The following is a 25,620-nucleotide window of genomic DNA, read 5'->3' on the forward strand; positions in this document are numbered from 1 at the left end:
AGCAGAGGTTAGGTAACACCGTTGATTATGCTGCAGCTACCTCTGTTTGACAATTTTCCCTTTTTATAATTCAATCCAATGTTTTGACCATTCGCGTCTTCAATCGATTACATGCTTTTTACCGTAATGATATTTTAGTGTAGTTGAATCACCGTCATGATATAGCACAATTTCCACGGCATATAAAACATTTCACTCCCTCAGAACATCAGAAAGAGTTACTCGTTATAACACTTCTATTTGGCCTAATTGATATTTCACTTTTTCTGCTTTTCTTAGTAATAATAATCTGTCTTCTTATTGAAACCCAATTCACAAAAGTATATTTGCACTGTTACCGCGAAAAAAATCTTGCATATTTATTATCATCTCAATTAATATTTTTAGTTGATTATATTAATAAATAACAAAAAATGTTCATCTTCTTGGGTGAAAACTAAAAATATGTCTCTTTGCCAGTTGTTTTGTTTTTTGTTTGGTCTCGTCTCTTTGCCAGTTTGAGTATAGTGTTTTGCATATTCAAGACAAAAGAAGATGAAAGCAATTAATCTAATCACACATTCACGTCACACCTATCATCTTTCCCTAACTCCAACAAACTATTCGTTTTCATGTGGGACCCATCCCTGAAAATCCACACCCAATACAGTATATACATCATCAGCATTACACGCCTTGTAGCAGCAGGCACCACACCACACAACATTGTTTACATAACTTCACTTTCAAGGCCAATCCTCTCTAACTTTCGTTTTTCTTCCTAAGCCAACGCATAACAAACACACATTCGCACACACCCTTTCTTCATTCTTCATCTTTCTCTCTCTCTCTCTCTCTCACACACACACACACAAGTTAGTGCAAGCAATCAGTGATGATCTTAAAGTTGTTGTCTTTTAAGTGATGGGTTCTTGTTCTTCACTCCCCAGAAACGCTAAGAAAGACATGAAGCTCAAACTTTCTTTTGGTTCCAAATCTGAGAAGCTTGTGATCCCTCCTTCACCCATCAAGGAACAACCCAAAAATGGCAACTTTAAGTGGTCAACGTCTCGGTCAACGACCACCTTCACGGACCACGGTATGGTCATTGTTCGTTTGTAGCTCCAAGATTTGTATTCATCGTTGTTACACGTTCATAGGTTGTCTTTTTATTTTTTTGTGCTTTATTTGATTGGTGTCCTTTTATGAAGATGCTGTTTTTATTAATATATGAATGTTTCTGGGATTTTATTTGACGTGCGATCAGGGGTATTGTATTGTTGTGGGGCCTATGAAGAATTATTACTCATTGAGGATACGCTTGAACTTGAAGGAATCCCTTTTTTATTTTTGTCTTTTTAAAATTTGAGTTCAATATGTGATGTTATTCAGTGTTATTGATGTTTGCTTTTTTGCGAAGCATATTTCTGTTTGAATTTTTCTGCACTCTCCTATTGGGTGATCTGTTGGTCATCGAGATTGATCTAATTGATTTATACTAAATTTGATTTCTGTTGTATTCAGCTATGGTTTGGTTATGTTATTATACTCAAGTTGAAAATTATCCCGGGGCATGAGGACTTGGATCCTAACTATCTTTGCAAATATGCTGTGGATGTCTCACTGAGTTTCATGATTTTCTTATTGTAATATACGAAGATGAAGATATTTTTTGTCATTTCAGATAAACGGTCTATTCAATGTTTATCTTTATATGTGGGATTGGAGGTATTTTACCCAGAATGTGAACAATTCGCCTACTAATACATTGGAGTCTATATGTTATGGTGGACATTGAAAGGGATTGCAAGGACACTGGCGATTTAATTGAATACATAACCCTTAACGCTGATTAATTTTTTGTGCTGTGCTTATATCATATACTAATATAAACGGAATAGATTTGTTATCTTGTTGTTTGTTTTGATTAAGGTATCCTTGGACAGTAGATACCTATTGAAAGGAATTATTCCTTCTCCTTCAATGTCTCTCCTGCATGAGTAATAGGATGATAATTTTGTGTACATGAAATTTCTGTTATTTTTTCAAGGGAAAAAGGAATCAACTAATGAATAATGTTCTTGTAGTATAGGAAAATTAGACCACAAGTGTCCTTGGAGATCTTGGATGGTTCACAGATTGAACCTGCTCTCTCTTTCTACCGACTGTGCTGCATGAAAGTATAGTTTAGCTACAGTCAATATATCTTGCCAGATTCCATTGGGCTTAACAGTTGGTTTACTAATTACAAACAGTATTTGCAGACAAGAACTGCATAATTCAGAAACAGATACTAGAATTTCATGCCCTGTACTTATTTCAGTGACACTGTTGGTTGAATTGATGATATGCTTTGGTTGCTACTGTTGATTTAATTTCATATTATAAAAGTTTTCTCTACTAATAGATATCAGATTGTACTGACTTTTGTTTTTGGTAGATGTTTATTTATAACTGCAAAAGTGATAATGCCCCGTCTTTGGAACTTCCATCCTTTTGTGTAGCAGTGGGAATAAAATATTGTGTCCAACATTGTAATCTGTCTTTTCTGACCTTCTGCAACATTTATTCCTCATTAACTACAGATTCTGTTGCTTTATGTTGGGTTGGATCTATGTCTATCTAGCACATTAGAGCAGAAATGTTCCTGCAAATAGCCAAAATTGGTTTAAGTACTTGATTATTCAAAGTGAGTGTCATTGCGATTGAAATCCTAGATTGTGTGACATGAATTTTATTTCATCTTGATGATTAACCTGAAAGTTCAACCAATCTTTTCAGAGTAGCCTTATAACAAGTAGTTGAATACCATTTTTTAACCCGTAAAAGTAAAGAATTGAAGAAACTACTTTGTGTCCTTATGAGTTACCCACCAATGGAGAAGTGCTTGGGAATAAGAGTTTGTGTTTTTTCCCACTACCTGCTAGTCACATTCCAAACTCAAGAATCAATCTTCTCTGTTCAATGGATGGATTAACTGTTTCTTGTTATTATTTCATTGATCATTCATTGAATTACTTTCTCATAGGTTTCATATTCAAGTTTTCCATTCACATGCCATGTTTTTGTTTCCTTCACAGGTAGCAAAGAGGAAGCATTTTTTGATTCCAAGCCCTGGCTAGACTCAGATTGTGAAGACGATTTCTTTAGTGTCAATGGTGGTAAGGATTTTAACTTGTTTACTTGGCCATTTTGTTATAATACAAGTAAGATATGGATGATGAATATAAGTGAGACTTTGCAGGTAATAATAATATGTGATTGTTAAAAAAAAAAAAAGCATTTTATTGTCATGTTTGATGATATATGACTTTAATTGTCATTGACATTGTATCATAATAAGCTTTTGTGTAATGCAACTTTATGAAGAAAGAACAACTCCTATCAGAACTTTTGAATATATTGTTTTACCTTTTCTGTAGTTTCTCTTTCAACCACCTTTAGTTACATGGTCATATCATTTTATGCAGACTTCACACCATCTCGAGGTACCACTCCAGTTCACACTTTTGGGACCCCTTCTCAGAATAGAACTTCGAGTTCTACGCCTGAACCGTCTCCAGAAAAGAAAAAGAAATTATTAGAACTTTTTAGAGAAAGTGTCAAAGATGACAAAGATGATGGCAATGGACACAAAGAAGTTAAACGAACTATACAAGATGTTCTGCCTAAATCTGCACATTGTACTCCTTATCTCTCAGGTGCTGACTCTGCTTGTTGTAGTGAAAGAATCTCTACTGAGGAACGTGTCTCCATTAGAGAGAAATCAGTTAAATCTTTGCAGTGGTGCATTCCAAGCTTGTCTTCTTGCCGAAGCTTTAGTGAGAGAAGGAGGAAGACAAGTCCTGCAATAGCAGTAAATGGGAAACATTGACTTATATTGCAATCTGATGAACCAAGTTTCTTTGATATCCTGAAAGGTAAAGTGGTTGAATTGAATTTTGATAATGTACATCAGTGTATCTATGTAAAGAACAATGAAGCAATGTGAATTTGCAAGCATGTAAACATAAACAGAAGAGATGCTGTAAATCAATTTGTAATGAGTTTTTTTTCTGCCAGTAATCCAACATCAAGGTTAACTGCCTCATCATGATTAGTTTATTTAGTTAGGTAGTATTTTGATGTTTAGATGATGATAGTTTTTCTATCTTTTTTTTTTTATAATTTTTGAGTAATTAAATAAATAGGTAGCATAGGTGTTGTATACAGTCATGAAGTCTCCCAGTAGAAAAGAATGTTGATTCTTGTTTGCTTTCATTGCTTAGACAATTTTATCGCCAGAGTTTTATCAAATTACTGTTTCGAATAACAATGCAATTTAGATATTGTTAAAAAAATCCCTCAATCAAATGACAATTGAAAAGGGATTTTTTTTTAACCAATTAATTTCTGGCATATCACCCTATGTGACTACGTCCCTCAATTCCAGTCAATTCATATCTTCCTAGAATTGTCTTTTAATTGACCAATTTGTTTTCATTAGATTTTTTTAAATCTAATTTTGGTGAAATAATTATTTTATTCTTGAATTTACACATTCATTTTATTTAAAAAAAATATTTCATTCTACTAAGTAAAACCTTTTGAAGAGGCAGAATATTCAAAGTATTAATTAGTTGTAGATTTTAATTTGGATCCCATGTGATGGTGTTTATACTATTATCTAATAATCAATTAATCTATTTTGAGAATGATTAACTTTATTTTTGTGATGCTAATGATCAATTAATCTATTATTAAAATAAGTTTAATATTTTAAACTGACATAAAAAAAATTATGTCAATTTAATTTTATGCTAAGTGAAAACGAGTTGCATTTCGTGTTTAACTAAATTTTTGATCCACTGAACGTTAAACAGTGTTTATTTCAATAATTTCCCTCACTTTTATGTGTATAAATACAGTTTTAGTGTTCTCAACATAAGTTTAAATTGAGTTTAAACTGACTCAAATTTATCAATTTTTTAGTTTTGTTAGATGTAGGCTTGGATTCCAGAATATTTCATTGATAAACATTATGAAATTCTACACTTAGGTATTAACTCTCCTCTTTACAATTATTTATCAGAGCTAATATTCTTTTAATGTACTTTTTATTCGGCTAAAATGGTAAGATTTAGGATTACAAATTTACAATATAACACAGCACGATCACAAAGACCATAATTATAAAAGTCATGTCCATAATAGATTATGTTAATGGTACGCATTTTTGTTCTACTTCTACGAGAATCAAAGAAGAAAAGAAAAAGAAAAAGAAAAGCTAAGCATACTTTACTGGGAAAACACTGCAGGAAGCTTCTTGAAATATTCTACTTTTTATCGAGTTTAATGATAAAATTTGTTAATAGAAAATAAAATACAATAAATAGAGATATATTTACCAATATAGTATAATATAATATATAAATTTTCTAATCTTTGTATTTTTAATAAAAATATATTATTTATTAATTTCTTTTATCATATACTCTAGATATACATTAAAAAAATTGTATTATACAATATACAACCTTTTTAATGTATACTCAAGGGTATATAATACAATCTACATATAACAATAGATCATTACTAAAAATTGCATAATTTAATACATTGGAAATTACCCAATAATATTCAATATTATAATTTTATACAAAATATTTTTTTATTAAATATCTTTAAATACACATTAAAAATAGTATAATATAATATTAATTAGTTTTAAAGCTATATTTGTATGCAAGGTGAGTTTTGAAAACTCACTTTCATGTTTCAATTGATTAATTTCTTCTCTTACTTATCACTTTTTTTATGTCATATGAATACTTTACTTGTCATGACTATTACAATATCTACATTTTTGTTAGATCATCAATTTCACATTTTCAATTAAATATTTTTTTCCCTTTCCCATTACTTTCTTTTGTATATTTGAAAAAATATCCCATAATTTTCTCTTTGTCAACAATTACTCTCTTTTCATTTGAAATAATATAATAACCTTTAAGTTTTTTTCTCAACTAAGCTAGTGCAAGAGATCTTATCTTATATCACTACTAATTATTAGTTTTATTGTAAAATAATAATATTTTTCTTCTATTAATAAATTTCTTTTAAAAATTCATCACTTTTAACATGTTAATTGTTAAACATTTTCTCCTCTTCTCCATCATTTTTTTACTATCTATTAATACTTTCTATCTATTTGATGTAGTAAAATAATCATAAAAACTTCTTTTTATCTCAACAAAATCAACATGACATTTTATATTATGTCACTATTAAAATTGTGTTATATTTTTTAAAAACAAAAATATCATTTTCTTCAAAAGAAAATAAATTACTTTCTTAATATTTAAGGCAGAAACCTAAGAAGAATTATAATAACTTTCTTTCTATTAAGAAAAAAATTCCTCCCAAAAATAAAACTTTGAAATTAATTTATTTCTTTAGCTTTTGTCTATTATATGTATAAAAGCTAAAATATGAACTATGAAATTATTACGTTAGATTTCTCAATCTATTGTTTTTATGTCACATATGTAAAATTAAAATATTTTTTATACTTATTGTTTACTTTTAAAAGCATCCGTTCAATATTCTTAGCTTCATCTCTTAATCTAACTTTAATATTAAATTCTCAATACCTTTTTTTTTTAACTATTTGGTTGACCCTTTACCTTTTTTTATCTTTTTGATAATTACTTTTCTTTATTAACAGTAATATATTAATATTTGTAAGACTTAGTTTCGTAATTAGTTAAAAGAATCAATGTTAGTACTAAATGTGAATTCGTGGAATCAAATGATCCAATATATAAAAGAACTGCATATTATATTATATTTACATATCATAATAAGTTAAAAAAATTATTAAAACAATATTAATTTTGTTTAGCTCTAAGAAGATCATATTAGTTTGATACGGTGCATTTATAGCCTTTTGATATTTGCTTTTATTAGTAGCACGCTGTTGTGGTTTTATTCTAAATTCAAAACCTATAGCATATATTATTATTTTTTTTGGCATAATTGCATGTTTAATCATTTTATTTGGATTATGTGCAATTTTATTTCCTTAATTTTTTAAACTAAGTAATTTATTCTATTTTTAAAATTAAATAAATTAGGTTATTTCATCTATATTTTTTGCACAAATCCTTAGTTTATTATTTTATATTCAAATATTTGAAGTTTAATGATTGATTTGGAGTATGAAGTTATTTTAATAATTTTTAAGTAAAAGGTTTAGTGAAAGCTTCATAAAATTTGAAGATTTTATAAGATGTGAGACTTGATGTTAAAGAAGAAAATTTTAGAGTTTATTATTTTATTTTGGGTGAATATCAATATTTTGATTGATGAGTTTATAGTAGACAAATATTTAAAATAATTTAATTAATTCAATTTATGAATATTTTGAGTAAAAAAATTAGAGTTCTTAGTAGAAAATATCGTAAACAAACTAAATTTATTTAATTTTATAATATAAACAATTAATTAACTCATAAAATAATTAAAAACAAAAATAATATACATAATAAATTATAAATATTATAAATATAATTAATTTGACACTTAAGCATAAGCATAATAAATATTGTTATGAAAAATTTCATAAAGTATTTAATCAATTAAAATCATATTATATTATTTGATTAACATAATCATATCACATTAACGATATCTATAATTATTATTTGTTATGCAGGACTTTGTTCTTGTCTCCGGAAACCCTTGGCCACGAGAGCTTAAAATTTAATATTATAATATTTATTTCATAATCATTATAAATTTAATAAATCTTACTTTTATAGTTTAATTTTTTTAATAGGTCTTTATAATTTAGCAAAGTTTAAACTAGTAAGTAGCGACTTATTTTAAAAAAACTAAACCATATCTAAAATTCTCATTGAAAATTTTAAACTAAAAGACTTATTCAAATTAATTGGAGTAATAGAAGATTACAAAATAATTGAATATATAGATTTGAAAATACAAATTATTCTAAAAATATATAAAATAAGATACAATATTATTAAGTACTCGTATTAATTACGTGATAGTATTTTAATTAGATATGATCAATATATATATATATATATATATAAATCAATTTTAATATGTGTTCTGTAATAGAATAATTGAATAACATGTTATTAAACTAATAAAAAGCATATTCGAATATAGATTGTTAAATTGTTTTTAAAAATCCAAATTAATATAACAGAAAGCCTTCAAAAGGCTCCTTAAAAGATTGAGATGTTTTATTTTTATAATACTAAAGTTGAGATATTGTTGTAAGATCGGATATTGTTGTTTGAATATTGAACATAAAATCAAACCATCATATTTAGTATGTATATAATCTTTATGACAAAATCTGCTTATAAATTGAATTAGTAAAATGGGTCATTCGGTTTAATTAAAGCCGTTGAAATACAAAAGTTTGAACTTTAAATTCAGTTTTCTATTCTTAAAAATAAAATATAATACATTAAATATAATTTTTAAAAAAACATTGAACTTAAAATCCGAACTCCAATAATCATAGTGTTTATGTTGTCTGCTAACTTACTCTTACTACTAAACTATCATTGCAAAGCCTTTTTGGTACCAATAAAATGAGATTCAAAGCTCAACATAAATTAGATTTGATAATCCATCTTGATACATTAATTCTTCATACATTCCTTGTCTAGGGAATCTCTTGTTTATTTATCTATTTATAAGTTGAAGAATCTATTAAGCCTAGGAAAGCAAAATGTGTTTAATATTCCTTATTTAAAGTTTAGTAGAGTGCTTTATCGGTCCCGATAATGTTTATCGAAACGCCTTTGTACGACTCCCTGTGACCATTCCAAACTTGAAACATCAGCAACACCAAATGCTTCAAGTGTAGCTTCAATTCTACACTCCCTAGTTAGTAATCATAAATTAGGGGTATCCTAAGTGGACTAATGAAATACAATGTCTTTATTTCATTAAACAAATCTACTAATTGGATAAGGTAATTAAATTTTGTATTCCATGAATTCCTAGTTCAAACTTCAAGTACCAGCAAAGCTCAGTGATTCTTGTTCTTATCTGGAGCATATAAAATGTAACAGGAAGTGGATGTGATCATGAATTCTGAAATTCTTTCATCCAGAACACCTAGACACACCCACCAATCCTTAATTGCACAAATATGACTGAGAAATCACACCTCAGCCTAAGGTTTGCCCAATTAGAAAAAGCAAAGCAAATACCACAAAATCCAGTCCCAAAAATACAAAGGGTATTACATCATCTCCGAGATAGAAAGCATTTTGCCAAGCATTACTCCCCCAGGTTGGTGTCAATTGGTCCAATTCATCATGGTGCAGAGAACCTTAAGCTGGGAGAAAAGTACAAGCTTATGTGGGCAGCAATGTACCTTGGACGCACCAAACAAGATGAACAAACTTTGTACCAAAAGGTTGCAACAAATATCAAGCAACTTAAGAAACTGTTTGCTGAGGATGTGATTGTTCACTACCCAGATGATGAAATATTGTCATGGATGCTATTTGTGGATGGATGTTCTCTATTGCAAATATTGGAAAAGGGAAAACTTAATAAACCTGAAGAAATGAATGTCAAGGTTGACCAATTGGTTCTTGTGTGGCAAGATGTGCTCTTGTTAGAGAACCAGCTTCCATATCAAGTGCTTAAACTGTTGTCAGGTCATGACAATGGTGCAATGCTGATAGACAGCATGAATGAGTTTCTTAAATGTCATCATTTGTGGCCAGGAGAAAACAGGTATACTCAGATTAAAGCTTAAATATTTTCTTCTTCTTTATTAATTTGTTTTAATTCCTCTATAATTTGAGTTTTGTTTCTCATTTTTTCTTATCTTTTTGAAAATAAACACTTTTAAGTCTGCACATAATCATAGATCTCTCATTTTTTTTTTTAACATTTTATTGGAGACTCCATTGGAGGACAGAGTACGGTGTTTCTGCACTGTTTTTTTATGTGACATGGAAAAAAAATTACAAAATTAAAAATAGATTGAAAATATGAAAACTATGTGTTGGTGTTAAAAAATATTATTCAAATAACAGAACTCTAAATCCATTGAAAGTTGGTATGTCATGGTAAAATGGAAGCTCGATTAGCTTTTATTTATGAATATTTTTAAATCGGGCATTTTAATCAAAGTAGTGTTATTCTTACTTATTATTATTTTTAATATTTTTATAATTAATTTTTTATCACACTATTTATCATATCATATAATTTCTCTCTCTCTCTCTCTCTGTATTATAATCAGTATTGTGAAAAGAAAATGTTAAGAATATAATTATTCTTTAAATTGGGACATAAATCAGGATACATAAAAAAAAATAGATAATTTGAATCTATTTATGTAAACATCATGAACAAGAATATCAAGAGATATTAAATTCAACTACAAAATCGGGATCTTCTGAAGTTTTGAAGTTTGTAGTCTAAATTTAGAACCGTACCTTATATTTTTTTCAAAAAGAACAAACTAAAATTTTGAATGTTTATTGACTTTGAAAACATCAAACTTGAAAATAATAATAATAATAATAATAATAATGTATACGACTGATATTTGGTTTAAATTTCCTTATATAAGATCTTATAATTTATTGTGAGTGTCCTAATTTTTAAATGAGAGTATTTTTATATATTAATTTTTAATATACTTTTTTATAATTTAAATTTTTTTAACATAATAAGATATATTATTAATATTCAAAATAATATATAATAACAAAAACTACTCATAAAAGGTTGGTGGGGTGGGGTGGGGAGGGGGGGGGGTTTGGGGAAGGGAGGAACTATTTTCAGTGAACAAATATTTATCTAGCTCTTGCATCATATTAACTATAGCTTCGTTTAAAAAAGTCTAAATAATGTAAATAATTAAGTTTTTAAGTCTTATTTTATTATGTGAGATTCATCATATAAATTATATAATATTATTAAATTTAATAAAAAATTATAGTTTTTTAAATATTATTTATTGCTAGATTTCTGTTAATAATTTTTTAAAAATCTTTTTAAGTATATTTTTATCCTTTTTCATCACATTACATGTTATGTGCTTCATTCGCTTCACTTGTGTCTCTAGTAACCTTTTTTCACACGTATTTAAACCACCTCTTACTAATATGAGAAAAACAAATATAAATTAATGTGATAAAATATAAAAACAATTATCCCATACTTCATAAAAAATGAGTAAAGCATCTAAATTTGTGCATCTTGTATTATTTTTTTAAATTTAAATACTATTTTAATCCCTATAAAAAATTCATTTTTTTTCGATTTGGTAACTATAAAAAAAATGTATAAATAAGTTCTTAAATAAAAAATTATTTTTAAATTAGTCTTTTACATTTTTTATTATTGAACTGTTATCTCATATTTCATTTTTTAAAAAATTTTGATCTTTATTCATTATATATTTTCTTATTGTGGTCCTTATACATAACACATTTTTTATTTAAATCTTTATAAAAAAATTCTAAAAATTAAAATAAAATTAAAACATATTCCATTAAAGAACTAAAATTAAAAAAATAATTATAGAGGTAAAAAGGAATTACAAGTTAAAAAATATTATGATGATTTATGATAGACTATAAAGAATTAATTTTTATTATTATTTTTTTATAAGAATTAGAATGAAAGTACGTTATATAGAAGGATTACAATAAAAAAAATATGTTATGTATAAGGATTAAAAGATAAAAAAATTTAAATACGATTATACATAGTAAGAGATATTTTTAAAATATTTTTTCATTACAGACTTGTTTACAATTTTTCTTTTTTGTCTAAGCACCAAATAAAAAAGTAATTTTCGTATTGAAACTAAAATAATATTTAATCTTTCCTTTTACTTCTTTTGTTTCCAACACGACGTTTATTTTTCTAATAGAAGCAAAGAAGGCACTCAGCAAGGAGAACATAGAGTGGAAATCTCCCAAGAATCATCAACACCTATTCATCTTCTTGATCAGCTTCGTAGAACTATCCTTATTGACCCTTACAACAGCCTCCAAGATCAAAAAGACAAGGACAAAATGAACAATAAAAGCCAAAAGAACACAAATGAAAACTTCAAAATGACAACACACAGGAACATACAGGAGCTGAAAGCCACCGGTATAAGACTCAAGATAAGCCACTCACGTAGACTCAAAGACATCTATTTCTCTAGTGGCTACTTGGTTGCGGAACTTAAGCTTCCTGAGATCATAGTTGATGATTCAACAGCACCCACGTTTCTCAACTTGATAGCATATGAAATGTGTCCAGATTTCGAGAATAACTATGAAGTTTGTTCCTTTGTGGCATTCATGGACTCACTTATTGATCACCCTGATGATGTGAAGGAGCTAAGATCATCTGGGGTGTTGCATAATTCACTTGGGAGTGATGAAGAAGTGGCGACGCTATTCAACACCATTAGTGCTGATTTGGTGCCTGACACTGAGAGGTATGAACGTGTTAGGTCTGACATTGAGAAGCATTATAGGACCAAATGGAAGACTTGGATAGCTCTTGGTTATCACACATATTTTAGTAACCCTTGGGCTATTATTGCTTTCCATGCTGCTGTTGTTGCTCTTGTTCTCACTTTCATCCAAACTTGGTTTGCTATTAACCCCTCTGACTAATTCATTCATACATGCCTTCGATTTTGTTTTGGATATCCCCTTCTTAATTCATTTCTTTAATTAAAAAATGACATGACTTAAAAATATTATATTGTTTTTCTTGATTGTTATTTTTTGGTGGGGCAACAAAAATATTTGTATGTTTCGGTGTATTCACAGTGCTCCTTGAAGTAATAAATGTGTTGGTGTGCGATTGGAATTTTGTAATAAAAAATGGTTATATCCATAGTTGCTAAATGAATAATAAAAGTTCTTTTGTGGTAACCTATGGTTTTCTCTTTCTCTTTAGATTATGTAAAGTTTTAAAGGTTGCTTTTGGGTGATTTTGTGTCCATTCTTGGCTAGCATATCTCCGTTGTGTATTTACGGGGTAAGTTGCTGTCTTCTACACGAAGTTTTTAATTGTAAAATTGATATTGGTATGTTAGTTTAACGGTTTTACGCATCATAGTTTACTTGTGTATCAATCCGGTTGAAATTTCAAGTTTCGAATATAGGATTACTATCGTATTCGTTCGTTCTTAATTCATTGTTTGTTGAGTTACAATAGTAAGATTAATTTGTTCTATTGCGTATTTTATTTTATTGAATTAATATTGTAATTCTTATCTTTAGAACATAACTGTGTTAGAAGAGAAAAAAAATATAACAATTGTCTTATTCAAATTATTCTTAATTTATTTTATTATCTCTATCTTTTCTCTTATAGGATCCAAGGGTTCTGAGGAACAAGAAAAAAAGGATTAGTGACTTCAAAGGGGTCATGTCCTTCAATTGAGCCTTTGGCTAATGATTTTCTTATTTCTTAAACTACACATCTATAGTTTATAGGTGTAGGAGTCTAAATAAGGGAAATAATTCAACAACCTAAATTAAAAGAATTATATAAATAGGGAAATAATTCAGTAGCCTATATTAAGGGATGGATAAATAAAGGAAATAACTAAACAGCAAAAATTAAAGAAATAATTCAGTAAGGCAAATTAGGATCTTATCATCCCTCTTCCCTTCCAAATAGTCTTGTCCTTAAGATTGAAAAAATTCTAAAAATTTGACCGTCAACTCATGATAAGGCTCCCAGGTTGCATCTTTGATTGGCAAATTTAACTACTACACCATAACTTCAATAACAGCTCGGTTATTACGTTTGACCATGCGCTGATCCAAAATAGCTTCTAGTTGAATTTGAACTTCTCCACGATCTCATACTTGTGGTAAATGAAATTGCATAACAGATCCATTCCGAATCTTTTTCTTCAAGCAAGATATATGAAAAACTGGATATATTTTGGAATCTTGTGGTAAATCTAAGTGATAAGCTACTGGACCAATACATTCAATAACTTGGTAGGAGCCAAAGAAATGAGGGGAGAGCTTCATAGATGATCGGAGTGTGATTGAGGCTTGTCGATAAAGTTGAAGCCTAAGGAAAGCCCAATCCTTTACTGAAAATTCTCGCTCATTGTGATGTTGATCTGCTTGTTGTTTCATACAATGTTGGACAGTATTTAAATTGTCCTTGAGAAGTTGCAACACCTTATCTCTACTATTCAACTCCTTGTCCACTTGATCAATTTTAGAACTCCTAATAGTATACTTTGCAAGGGTAGGTGGAGCTCGACCATAAATTGCTTCAAAATGAGTTATTTTTGTCGAAGAGTGGTAAGTAGTGTTATACCACCATTCTGTCCAAGGGAGCCATTGCATCCAATCCTTAGGTTTGTCACTTGCAAAACATCAAAGATAATTCTTCAAGCACCAATTGACAACTTCAGTCTAACCATCTATTTGGAGATGGTATGAGGTGCTCATTTTGAGTTGAGTACCCCGTAAACGAAAGAGCTCTCTCCAAAAATTGCTAGTGAAATTTTTTTTTGATCACTAACAATAGAGTGCGGTATTCCATGAAGTTTAATGACATTTTTTGTAATATCCTCTTTTCATTTTTTGGTAAATTATGTTTTGATTGATGTTAAGTAGTATTAGAATGCATTTAGAAGAGAAATGGAGAATTTTAGAGGAATGTTGGTGCAGGAGATCTCCCTCAAGCGAGATAAATCTTGCCCAAACGAGATTGAGCGTGCAAAAATACAAAGTTGCAAGGCTATCTCACTTAAGCGAGATAAGATAAATTCAGCCTAACTGTCACCTCGCCCAAGCAAGAGTGATCTCGCTCAGGCAAGAGTGATCTTGCTTAGGTGAGTTGGGGATCTCGCTTAGGCGAGATGGGTCGCTCAGGCGAGGACCTATAAGAAAAATAGCATGTTCTTTGGACACCATCTTGCTCAGGCGAGATGGAGCTCGCTCAAGCGAACATACTGAAAAATATTGGGCGAGACCACAGTCTGTATATCTCACTCAGGCGATAAAGCTGTCGCTCAAGCGAGCTGTTCCTCACTCAAGCGAGAACACGCGGGACTGAGGGGTATTCAAGAGATTTTCAGCATGAGAATTTTATTTGTTTCTAAATCACATCCCTCTCTCAATTTTTCTCTGAACTCTGTCTTTCTTTTACCTAGATAAAAGTCTTAGAAACTCCGATCTCTCTTTGAATCCAAGCTTGAACATTGAAGCTAAGTGACTCTAAGTAAGTAAGTTTCTTCGGATTAAACTTGATTTTCTCTTATTATTTTTCCTATTCTTATTCCTTATGGATATCTCTTGGTATTCAAGAGAACTTCCTTAGTCGACATTTGATTCTTTTCAACATCTATTTGTGAACTAATTTTTGAGGTAAGGAGGGCTCTATTTTATCTTTCTATTATATTATTTATTTTGCACTCATGAGAGCACTATTATATAAATGTCTTATGAAAATATATGGTTGAGATATCTGTTGTGTGAAGTATGAATGAAAAGATGTTTGTTTGATTGTTTAGACTGATTGATTATTTGGGACAAATGACTGACATATGCTTATATGCATTGTATGATAAATACTTGAGGTGGAATATTATGAAACTTGCTAAGTGATTTTGTGTGATTTTAAGAAATATGTCTGAGTAAAATGATATGAGGAAATGATGTGGATATGAAAGATTTACAGTCGTAATTGTATCAATGAATGTATGAATGGAATAGGTTGGAATGGAATTAACCTGAAAGTGCTTTACTAAGCATAATCTTATGAATGACAAAGAGAAATAACTTTGAAAAGGACCTAAGAGTCAAGTATGGATGAAATCTAGTGTGAATAGTTATAGAGATACATTAGGGATATAGAGTCCAAAGACGATGAAAATCTGAGAGAAATGTAGGGTGGTGAGCGACATTTGCATACGTGTACACACTCTTTTTGAGAGCGAATGCATCACATGGCCTCACACTCATTTCTTGACTAGACTCCTGACTATGCCTTTGCTAAGAGACCTGATTTTTGTATATGTTGTATCCGTGTGCATAGGCTAACTAGCGACTATTTACCTAGTTGAGTAAGACCTCAAGAAGTGTTGGAGGCATCAATATCTGTGATCACAATGTACTGGAGTGCGTATTGGAATGAGAAAACAGATAATAGATAGTGAATTATGACTTATGTATGTGTGAATATGTTTGTTATGTGAATTTAATGTGAAAATGAATATGTTGCCATTATACCATAACTTATGATTTTATGATATAATGTTTGAAAAGGATAGAATAGATGTTAATCCTTACTAATAATTTTAGGAAATCAAGATGACGGAGCCTCAAGAAAGGATTAGACTAATAGATAGATCTGTATATTTTAGGTTAAATTATGTATTTAATGAATATCAAAGAGTATGTTATTTTAAATTTGCTGTACTTGTAGAGAATGAGCCTAGGGTTTTTGTTATGATAGAGATGAGTTTCTCTTGTAGTATTCCTTTTGACTTTCCTAGGAGTAGAATACACCAGATTTTATGTGTGTGTGTGTGTGTGTGTGTGTATAGGTACGATTAGAACTCCTGTAGCCCTCACCTATCTTTTCACCTATCAGGACCATGACCATCTCGGAAGGCTGACCTGATAGACCTTCGAGCATGTTACTAGCATAGATGTCAGAGTTGATTTAGGCGATCGTTATCTGGGTTCAGATGATGACCTAGATTCAGAGGATTTGGTCGAGATAGAGAACTAGCACGGGGTTGATGAATAGGACCAATCTTCAGTGTTAGTGGTTGAGTTGAGACTGCTCTGAGTTGTAATTTTGCATATATGATGTAATTAGTTTATGGGATGTAAATATTATTTTAAGTTTCATATATTTTGACAAATGGTTTATAAATTATTGTACTCGATCTATGAAATGCATATATAGTCTTTTAACTTATGAATTTTGAATTTGTTTAATATAACATTTAAAATTTTTGTCATAATCAAAATAGAAGTATTTGTATAAACTAATTCAAAATAAAGAATATTTCAGTAATTAGTTATAATAAATCGCATTATACATGAAACTCTTATTTTATACCAAATTATAAAGTATAAAATATACATTGTATGAAATTTTGAGATTAGGATGTTACAATTTGGTCTGCGATGTTTTGTTTGATTCTGGTGCCACACATTCCTTTGTTTCTATGGATTGTGTGAATTGTGTTGGATTGTCAATATCTAATGTTATTGTGTCTACTCGTACAGTTGAGCTTATTCTGACTTCTTCTGTGTGCTTAGGTAGTTCTGTGATGATTTATGGTATGAATTTTTGTGTAGACTTAATTTGTTTACCGCTTTCTCAACTCGATGTTGTTTTGGGCATGGATTGGTTGTCATCCTAAATATGGACTTAATTTCTGTGATGATTCATTGTTCTGTTAGATTGTAAGGAGAAAACTTTAATCTTTGGTGATGATACACCAAAAAAATCTAGACTCCTAAATATGGGTGAAGCCAAAAACGTGGGTGAAGGCTTTCTTGGTATTATTTTTTTTTTAGATTGATAAGGCTGTGAAAGCTAAGCATATTCTAGTAGTTCAAGATCTTCTGAAAGTTTTTTTTAGAAGATGTAAAGAATTGTGTTCGGAGGGCAAGTGTATCCATCGAGAAGTAATAAAGGGTTCTTAAATTAAGTTCCCGAAATATCGTCCCACAAGGATTGTTTTCCAATTGCTAAGAATTTCCTAATTCAATTGTTTAAGCTTCAAAGATATGAGATTAATTAAAACAAGAATTTATAAAATTAATTATAAACTAAGAGCAAAGAATACAATGCATGTCTTGGTTAAACTTATCGAAGAGGAACCTAGGGCATATGAGTTTTCTCATTCAATCCTTTATGTTATTTTTCTGTTTAACTCAATCCGATTTCCTGGTGATTACCAATCATTCATACAAAAACTATTAATACCCAATGGTCATGCAATATTAATATTCTTTTCTCTAAATTAACATCCCCAATGCTCATGTAAGACATCAATTTAAGAAAGCTTAAGGAACCTATGAACTTATTAATTTAATAACGATTAGAAGAGAAAGATTGGTTTGGTCCACCTAATTCTTTGTCTCGTTTTACCTTATAGATCTATTAATTAACTGAGGTACGGTCGCCTGACGATATAATTAATTAGGATTAAGAGAGAAGTGCAATAGGATAAAATCTAATCACAAAACGAAAATCAAATTTAGATTCAAACATCAAAATTCCATAAATTCATGAACAATAGTTCTCATAGCCCTAGCTATGGACTTAGTTACTCATGCTAAAGAAAAGAAGTAAAACAATCATAAACAAAGCCATAATAAAAAGAAATAGCAAACTAGAGTATGAGAGATGTGTTCCCGGTCTTCAAATATGATCGCTTGAAGCTCCAACTCTTGCCAAGCATGTGCCAAGGATCCCGTGCAAGGGAGACGAGATTAGATGTATTCTAGAGCCAAAGCCAAGATAAAAATGGTATCCCCAATGGTGCCTCAGGTTTTCCCTTTAATAGGGTTTGAAAATCCTAAAAACTCTTCATAATTGGGCTTCTCGCAGATGAGCATTGCCATGCAAGGCCTTAAGCACGACCGTGCATGGGCTCGCATCAGCCCGTGCTTGTTGAAAGGATCTGGGCATGCTGACTGCTATGAAACTCTAATCTTCCATCAATTTGGGCCCAAAATGCACCCAACATCCACTTGCAACCTTTTTATACCAAACTGCACAATTAATATATAAATTAGTATAAAACCCAAATAAAATAAAGGTCAAATATGAATATATAGGCTGTAAAATATGACCTAATTATAGATTTATCAAATTGCCACTGGAAACAGAAACTGAATTCGCTATCGATTTGATTCCAAGAGCAAGCCCAGTATCTATCACACTATATTTAATGTCATCAGTGGAATTAGCCAAGGTGAAAAGCAAGTGAAAGATTTGTTGCAAAGGAAATTTGTAAGGCCAAGTGTGTCGCCATGGGGAGCTCCAATACTTTTGATAAAAAGAAGGATGAGAGCATGAGAATGTGTGTTGATTATCGTCAGCTGAATAAAGTGATGGTTAAGAATAAGTATCATATTCCCAGAATTAAAGTTCTGATGGATTAGCTACGAGAAGCTTCAGTGTTCTCAAAGATTAATTTGCGATCAGGTTATCATCAGATCTGAGTGAAGAAGGAAGATATCCCCAAGATAGCCTTTAGGACCCGTTATGGTCATTACAAATATCTAGTAATGCCGTTTGGTGTGACTAATGCCTCGGCGGTGTTCATGGACTATATGGATTGAATTTTTTATGAATTCTTGGATTGATTTGTAATAATATTTATTGACGATATTCTGATCTATTCCAAGAATCATGAGGAGCACATTGAACACTTAAGAATCGTTTTGCAAATACTGAGTGAAAGGTAGCTTTATGCCAAATTGTTGAAGTACGAATTTTGGCTTCCACAGATCCAATTTTTGGGACATGTTGTCTCAAAGGAAGGAATTATGGTCGACCCAGTAAAAGTAAAAGCAGTAGCTCAGTGGTTGAGACCTACAACTCCGACAAAGATCAAAAGTTTCCTTGGATTGGCTGACCATTATAGAAAATTTATCGAGGGATTTTCTAAAATAGCGTTACCTTTAATGAAACTGACAAGGAAAGGAAAAGACTTCGAGTGGAATGAGGAATGTGAAGTTAGTTTCCAAAATTTAAAGAAACAGCTAACCTCAGCTCCAGTGTTGATTTTGCCAGACCTGGAGCAAAAGTTTAAAGTGTATTGTGATGCTTCAAGACAAGGACTTGGGTGTGTCCTGATGCAATCCAGAAGATTAGTTGCATATGCTTCAAGACAACTCCGACCTCATGAAGTCAACTATCCCTCACATGATCTGGAGTTAGAAATAGTGGTATTTGCATTGAAAATCTAGAGACATTACCTATTCAGATCGAGATTTGAAGTATTCAGCGATCACAAGAATCTGAAATATCTATTCGACCAGAAAGAGCTGAACATGAGGTATAGATGATGGATGGAGTTTCTCAAGGATTATGATTTCACCTTATCCTACCATCCCAAAAAAGCAAATGTTGTAGGGGATGCGTTGAGCAGGAAATCGCTACACATTTCTGCTATGATGATAGAAGAGTGGAGATTGATTGAAGAATTTAGAGACTTGAATTTGATAGTAGAAGTGCGACCCAAAAGTTTGTGCTTGGTTACTTTGAAGATTAATAATGATTTTTTGATGCAAATCCAGAATGCTCAATCAGAAGATTATTATCTGCAAGATAGGGTACAACCAAATGATGAGACTAAAGTCTCAGAGTTTTATTGCGACTTAAATGGACTTATCAGATTTAAGAGCAGAGTATGTATCTCTCAAAATGAAGAATTGAAACAAATGATATTGGAAGATGCACATTTAATTACGTTTCCATCCGGAAGCAATGAAGATGTATCATGATTTGCAAAGAAATTTTTGGTGGTATGGCATGAAGAAAGAGATAGTTGAGTACGTTGCAAAATGTTTAACATGCTGAAAATCGAAAGCAGAACATTAGCGGGTACTAGGAGAATTACAACTATTAGAGATCCCAGAATGGAAATGGGATAGTATCTCCATGGACTTCGTATCTAGACTGCCAAAAACAAAGAGGAATCACGATGTTGTATGGGTGATTGTAGACCGTTTAACCAAGACTGCACGTTTCATTCCAATCCATATGAAGTATAAATTGGAGAAGTTGGCAGAGCTGTACCTTAATGAGATAGTCAAATTACATGGAGTACCCTTGAGCATCATATCAGATCGAGACCCAAGATTTACATCAAAGTTCTGGAAAAGTGTGCAAGAAGCTTTGGGGACTAAGTTGAAGCTTAGCTCATCATATCATCCTCAAACAGACGGACAAATAGAGTGCATTATCAAAACACTGGAAGACTTGCTACAAGTTTGCGTGATGGAGCAACAAGGAGCGTCGGATGAATGTCTACCTTTGGTAGAATTCACGTATAATAATAGTTATCATGTAAGTGTAACACCTTATATTTCTTTCCTCAATATACGATAAATTTTCATAAATATTTAAATGGTAAAGTAAATGTTCTTTCAAAAACTTTCTAATGAGAAAGAAACGATGAAATGATATAAGGTTCATAAAAGTTTTTTTTTTTTTTAGAAAAACAAAGATTCTAAAATTTTCATCAGCAACAAAAAGAAATAGTAGTTTTACAACTGTTTCAAAAGAATGCTATAGAACTGAAAATATTCATTGCATAACTCAAAATAACTAAGTCCTATAGCAGTTCTCATCCATCCATGCATTGTGAGCCTGGTACTATTTATCCTGGTTTCCTGAAAAATGTTGTGTAAGGGTGAGTCTCTACCCTACCACTCATACATAACACATATTCATCACAAAACACATCTTATCACGATTAAAGAAAACATCATGGCATTACATATCACAGTGTCATATAAAGCATATTCTCATCTCAACACATATTATATTTCACAAATTCACAATTTCTTTTACTTTTATCTGCGCTTATCGCGCCCTGTGGCCATAGTTATCCGATGCCTCTATTCTGAGGTCTTACACATCCATGTAAATAGTTGTCGGATGGCCCAATGTAATACGGATACAACGCATACAATAGACAGCCCCTTAGCAAAGGTAATGGTCAGGAGTCAAGTCGAGAAACGAGTGTGTGGCCATGTGGTGCATTCGAACACAATATTTCGTGCACAATCTCGAATGTCACTCACCACCCTACATTTCCCCAAGATATACTATATCGTCTCCATCTTCTACTCCCCCAGTGTATCTCTGTAACTATTTACATCATATCCTTTTCCATCTTATACTCTTTCGAGTATATTCACATGTTCACATCTGCCATTTCTCATGTTCACACATATTTTTCATCATATACATCAAACCATGGCATATTCACAATACACATCATTTTTACATGAAACACAATATATTCAAACATGAAACATCCATCTCATTGTATATTTCATATCACAAAATCACAAAATCATATCAACCATCCTCAATATACCTTATCATGCCCTATTTGAACATAATATCACATTTTTACCATGTATTCATCATAAAATAACATAAATAGCCAATTATTCTCACTTTTCACCGATTATTTCTCATAAAACAAGGATTATTCCACATATAATCACATACATGACAAGATCCATGAGAAAACAAGTAATAAACATAACAAAATGATAAAGTAGAGCCCCCTTTACCACAAAACAGAGCTTTTACGAAGATTTAATTGAAGATTTGAACTCTAGAACGAATTTTTTCCTAAGAACATTATAAAAATGTGTAAGAAGAAGAAGAAGAAGAGAAACAAACAGTAAATCTAACTTCAAACTTAGAGAAACTTACTTAAAATCCTTTAGATCGGATGTAGAATAACAGATCTGAAGAAAAATCTAAGTTTAGGAGGTTTAGTATGTGAGAAAATAGTGAGATATAGCCTTAGAACCTTTGAGAACCTTGGATAGGAGTGAAGAAATGAAAATTTTGTCTGAAACCCCCTTTTTATAGAAAATTTTTGAAAGTTACTGTTCACTGCCAAAATTTACTGTTCATCGCCAGAAACATTGTTCACCGCCTTACTGTTCATACCGGAAACACTGTTCGCGATCACTGTTCATGTCGGAAAGATCGTGCACACATACTGTACACGGATTGTACGCGGATGTGACGTCAGTCATGACGTCACTGTACATACGCGGTTTCTTTGTTCATATACGGTTTACTGTTTATAGGCGATTTCAGTGTTCATAGGCAATTTTACTGTTTATTTTTTTTTATATATAAATTCTATCCAAATCTATTCCAATTATACTTTAACAAACCTCATTTTATTTAAATCAAAGTATAGGATGTTACAGTAAGCATTGGAATGACACTATATGAAGCATTATATGGAAAGAGGTGTCGAACTCCCCTATGGTGGTATGAAGCTAGAGAAACAATTTTGTATGCGCCTAACGTAGTACAAAGACAGAATGATCAAGTGAAGATGATTAGAGCAAAGATAAAGATTTCCCAAGATAGACAAAAGAGCTATCATAATTAAGAAAGAAAGCCGTTGGAATTTCAAGTTGGCGATCATGTATTTTTACGAGTCTCACCCGTTACTAGAGTTAGTAGGGCATTGAAGTTCTGAAAGCTATCTCCTAAATTCATTGGACCATTTGAAGTTTTGAGTAAAATCAGTCTTGTAGCTTATCATATTGCCTTACCTCCAAATTTGTCTAATCTGCATCCTGTATTCCATATGTCGCAACTAAGGAAATACATTCTGGATCCCTCTCATGTGATTGAGCTTGATCCTATCCATATTCAAGAAAATTTATCATATGAGGTTATCCTTGTGAAAATTGTTGATCATCGAGTCAAGCAATTGAGGGGTAAAGAAATTTTGTAATGCCCCTAATTTTGTAATATTAATTATTGTTATTTATATAAATCTAAATGCATATATATGTGTGTACAAGTGTAAATGAATATTATGAATTTACCTTGGATGTGTAATGATGATGTTTTGTGTGTAATGAGTATGAATATATGTGCATATATGTATGTTGGGGATATGTGTATGTATATACGTGTATGCATGACTGGATAGGGCTAAAATAGGCTAAGTGCCTAAGTGTAGGACGTGATACTGGGCTGTTCTCGCTGTAGCGAGAGCGCTCTGGGAGAAAGGACTGAAATTGTCACCTTTTCGCTGTAGCGAGAAATGTCTCGATATAGCGAGAAAGTGACAATTTGGGATGCATTTCTGGGTGCAGTCTCGCTGTAGCAAGATTCTACAGAAACAAGAGTGCAATTTTCTCTGGTTTTTTCGCTGTAGCGAGAGGGCGTGTCGCTGCAGCGAGAATATCTTGCTGTAGCAAGAGTGTCGCGACCAGAAAAGGATTTAAAGGGGGTTAGGGTTCAGGGAGAGTTATTTCTTCCTCTCCCTTCGAAATTCCTTTGATCCTCTCGTTCCCAAAGCCCTATTCCACCAATTAATTACCTCCAAAGCCGTTCGGGAGCATGATTAAAGGTTGAATCTGTGTGAGGAACGCTTGAAGGTAAGTTTTAATGGTTAGGGTTTCAATTTTTCATCCCCTTTCTCTGTTTTCGTGGGTCCCCTAGGTTCTCATGAAGTTTCTTCATGTGTTTAGGATGAAATCCGTGAGGGGGAGCACTTTTTGATAGATTTACCGCGTGGGACGTCAATCCAAGGTAAGGGGGACTCTATCCTACTCTTTTGTGCAATGAATTGTTGTTATTTCACTTAATATTATGTTGTGGCTGAGTTAGGGGGTAGGAAATTGTTGAGAAATATAATGTGGGTCATGTGCCGTGATATGTGAACATTATGTGTGTTGACCCGAACATGATGGATGTGGATTGTATGTAAATGTTGCATGATAGATGAATATTGGCTATGTGCCGTGTGATGTGAAATGAATATGGGCCTAGTGTCGTGTATTTGAATGCAATGTAGGCCGTGTGCTGTGTGTAAGCATGATTATTGCATGCGTGAATGGAATATATGTGTAAATGGACGTATTAGCACCGTTGTGATGTGCTGTGAATGGTTCAGCGATACACTGGGGTGTGGAAGAGGAGGACAGTAGGAATACCTTGGGGAAGAGAGAGTGGTGGTGACACCGACTGCAGAACGGGTGCACCACAGGCCACACACTCTCTTCCTGACTAGACCTCTGACCACTATCTTTGCTGAGCGACCCGTGACTGCCCACGTGGTATCCGTGAGGCGGGGGTAACCGGCGAATATTCATAGTGTAAATTTGTTATCACAGTACTATAATGAGTGTGGCTGGTATGTGTATGCATAAATTTGTATTTTGTACTTATGAATGTGAATTGCTGCCTGTGATTGAGTTTGTTGAATGTATTGGGTACGTTCTGGAGGTGAGACTCTATGTTTATTGTGTGTTTTAGGTAGTGTAGAGTACTCACCCTTACATTCATTTTTCAGGTAATCAAGACGATCAACACCGGACTCAGTGAAGGAATGGATGGACTGCTATAGGACTTAGTTTTTATTTTTAAATTTGTTGTAACTAAACTAGTCTTGTAGCAGTCATTTGATATTAATTTGTAACCCTTCCCTTATTTTGAAGTGATTTTATGAAAATTGGTTGTTTGAATTTGTGAAATTCTTATTAAAATTGAAATTAAATTTAAGGTGTTACAAATTTCTTTGGTAAAAGTAATATGGAACGCGAGTGATGAAGGAGATGCCACTTGGGAGCCGGAAGACAAAATAAAGGAAGCATATCCTCATCTCTTCTTGAATCAGTAAATTTCAGGGGTGAAATTCCTAAAAGGGTGAGAGTAGTGTAACATCCTCTTTTCATTTTTTGGTAAATTATGTTTTGATTAATGTTAAGTAGTATTAGAATGCATTTAGAAGAGAAATGGAGAATTGTAGGGGAATGTTGGTGCAAGAGATCTCACTCAGGCAAGATAAATCTCGCACAGGTGTGATTGAGTGTGCAGAAATATAAAGTTGCAGGGCTATCTCGCTTA

General features: G+C 31.7%; 2 protein-coding genes across 2 annotated transcripts; both read left to right on the forward strand.

Moving 5' to 3' along the window:
* Nucleotides 1-685: 685 nt before the first annotated feature.
* Nucleotides 686-4,187, forward strand: LOC113867458 (uncharacterized protein At3g27210-like). Its single transcript, XM_027502804.1, has 3 exons — nt 686-1,078; nt 3,060-3,140; nt 3,450-4,187. Exons 1-3 carry the CDS (start codon nt 904-906, stop codon nt 3,851-3,853), a joined length of 660 nt encoding a protein of 219 aa, XP_027358605.1. The 5' UTR covers nt 686-903; the 3' UTR covers nt 3,854-4,187.
* Nucleotides 4,188-9,154: 4,967 nt separating this feature from the next.
* LOC113866550 (UPF0481 protein At3g47200-like) lies at nt 9,155-12,650 on the forward strand. The gene is made up of 2 exons (XM_027501378.1): nt 9,155-9,750; nt 11,909-12,650. Exons 1-2 carry the CDS (start codon nt 9,155-9,157, stop codon nt 12,648-12,650), a joined length of 1,338 nt encoding a protein of 445 aa, XP_027357179.1.
* Nucleotides 12,651-25,620: the final 12,970 nt, after the last annotated feature.

The sequence above is a fragment of the Abrus precatorius genome, unplaced genomic scaffold (genome assembly GCF_003935025.1).
Source record: "Abrus precatorius isolate BTA unplaced genomic scaffold, Abrus_2018 Scaffold5, whole genome shotgun sequence".
Lineage (NCBI taxonomy): Eukaryota > Viridiplantae > Streptophyta > Magnoliopsida > Fabales > Fabaceae > Abrus > Abrus precatorius.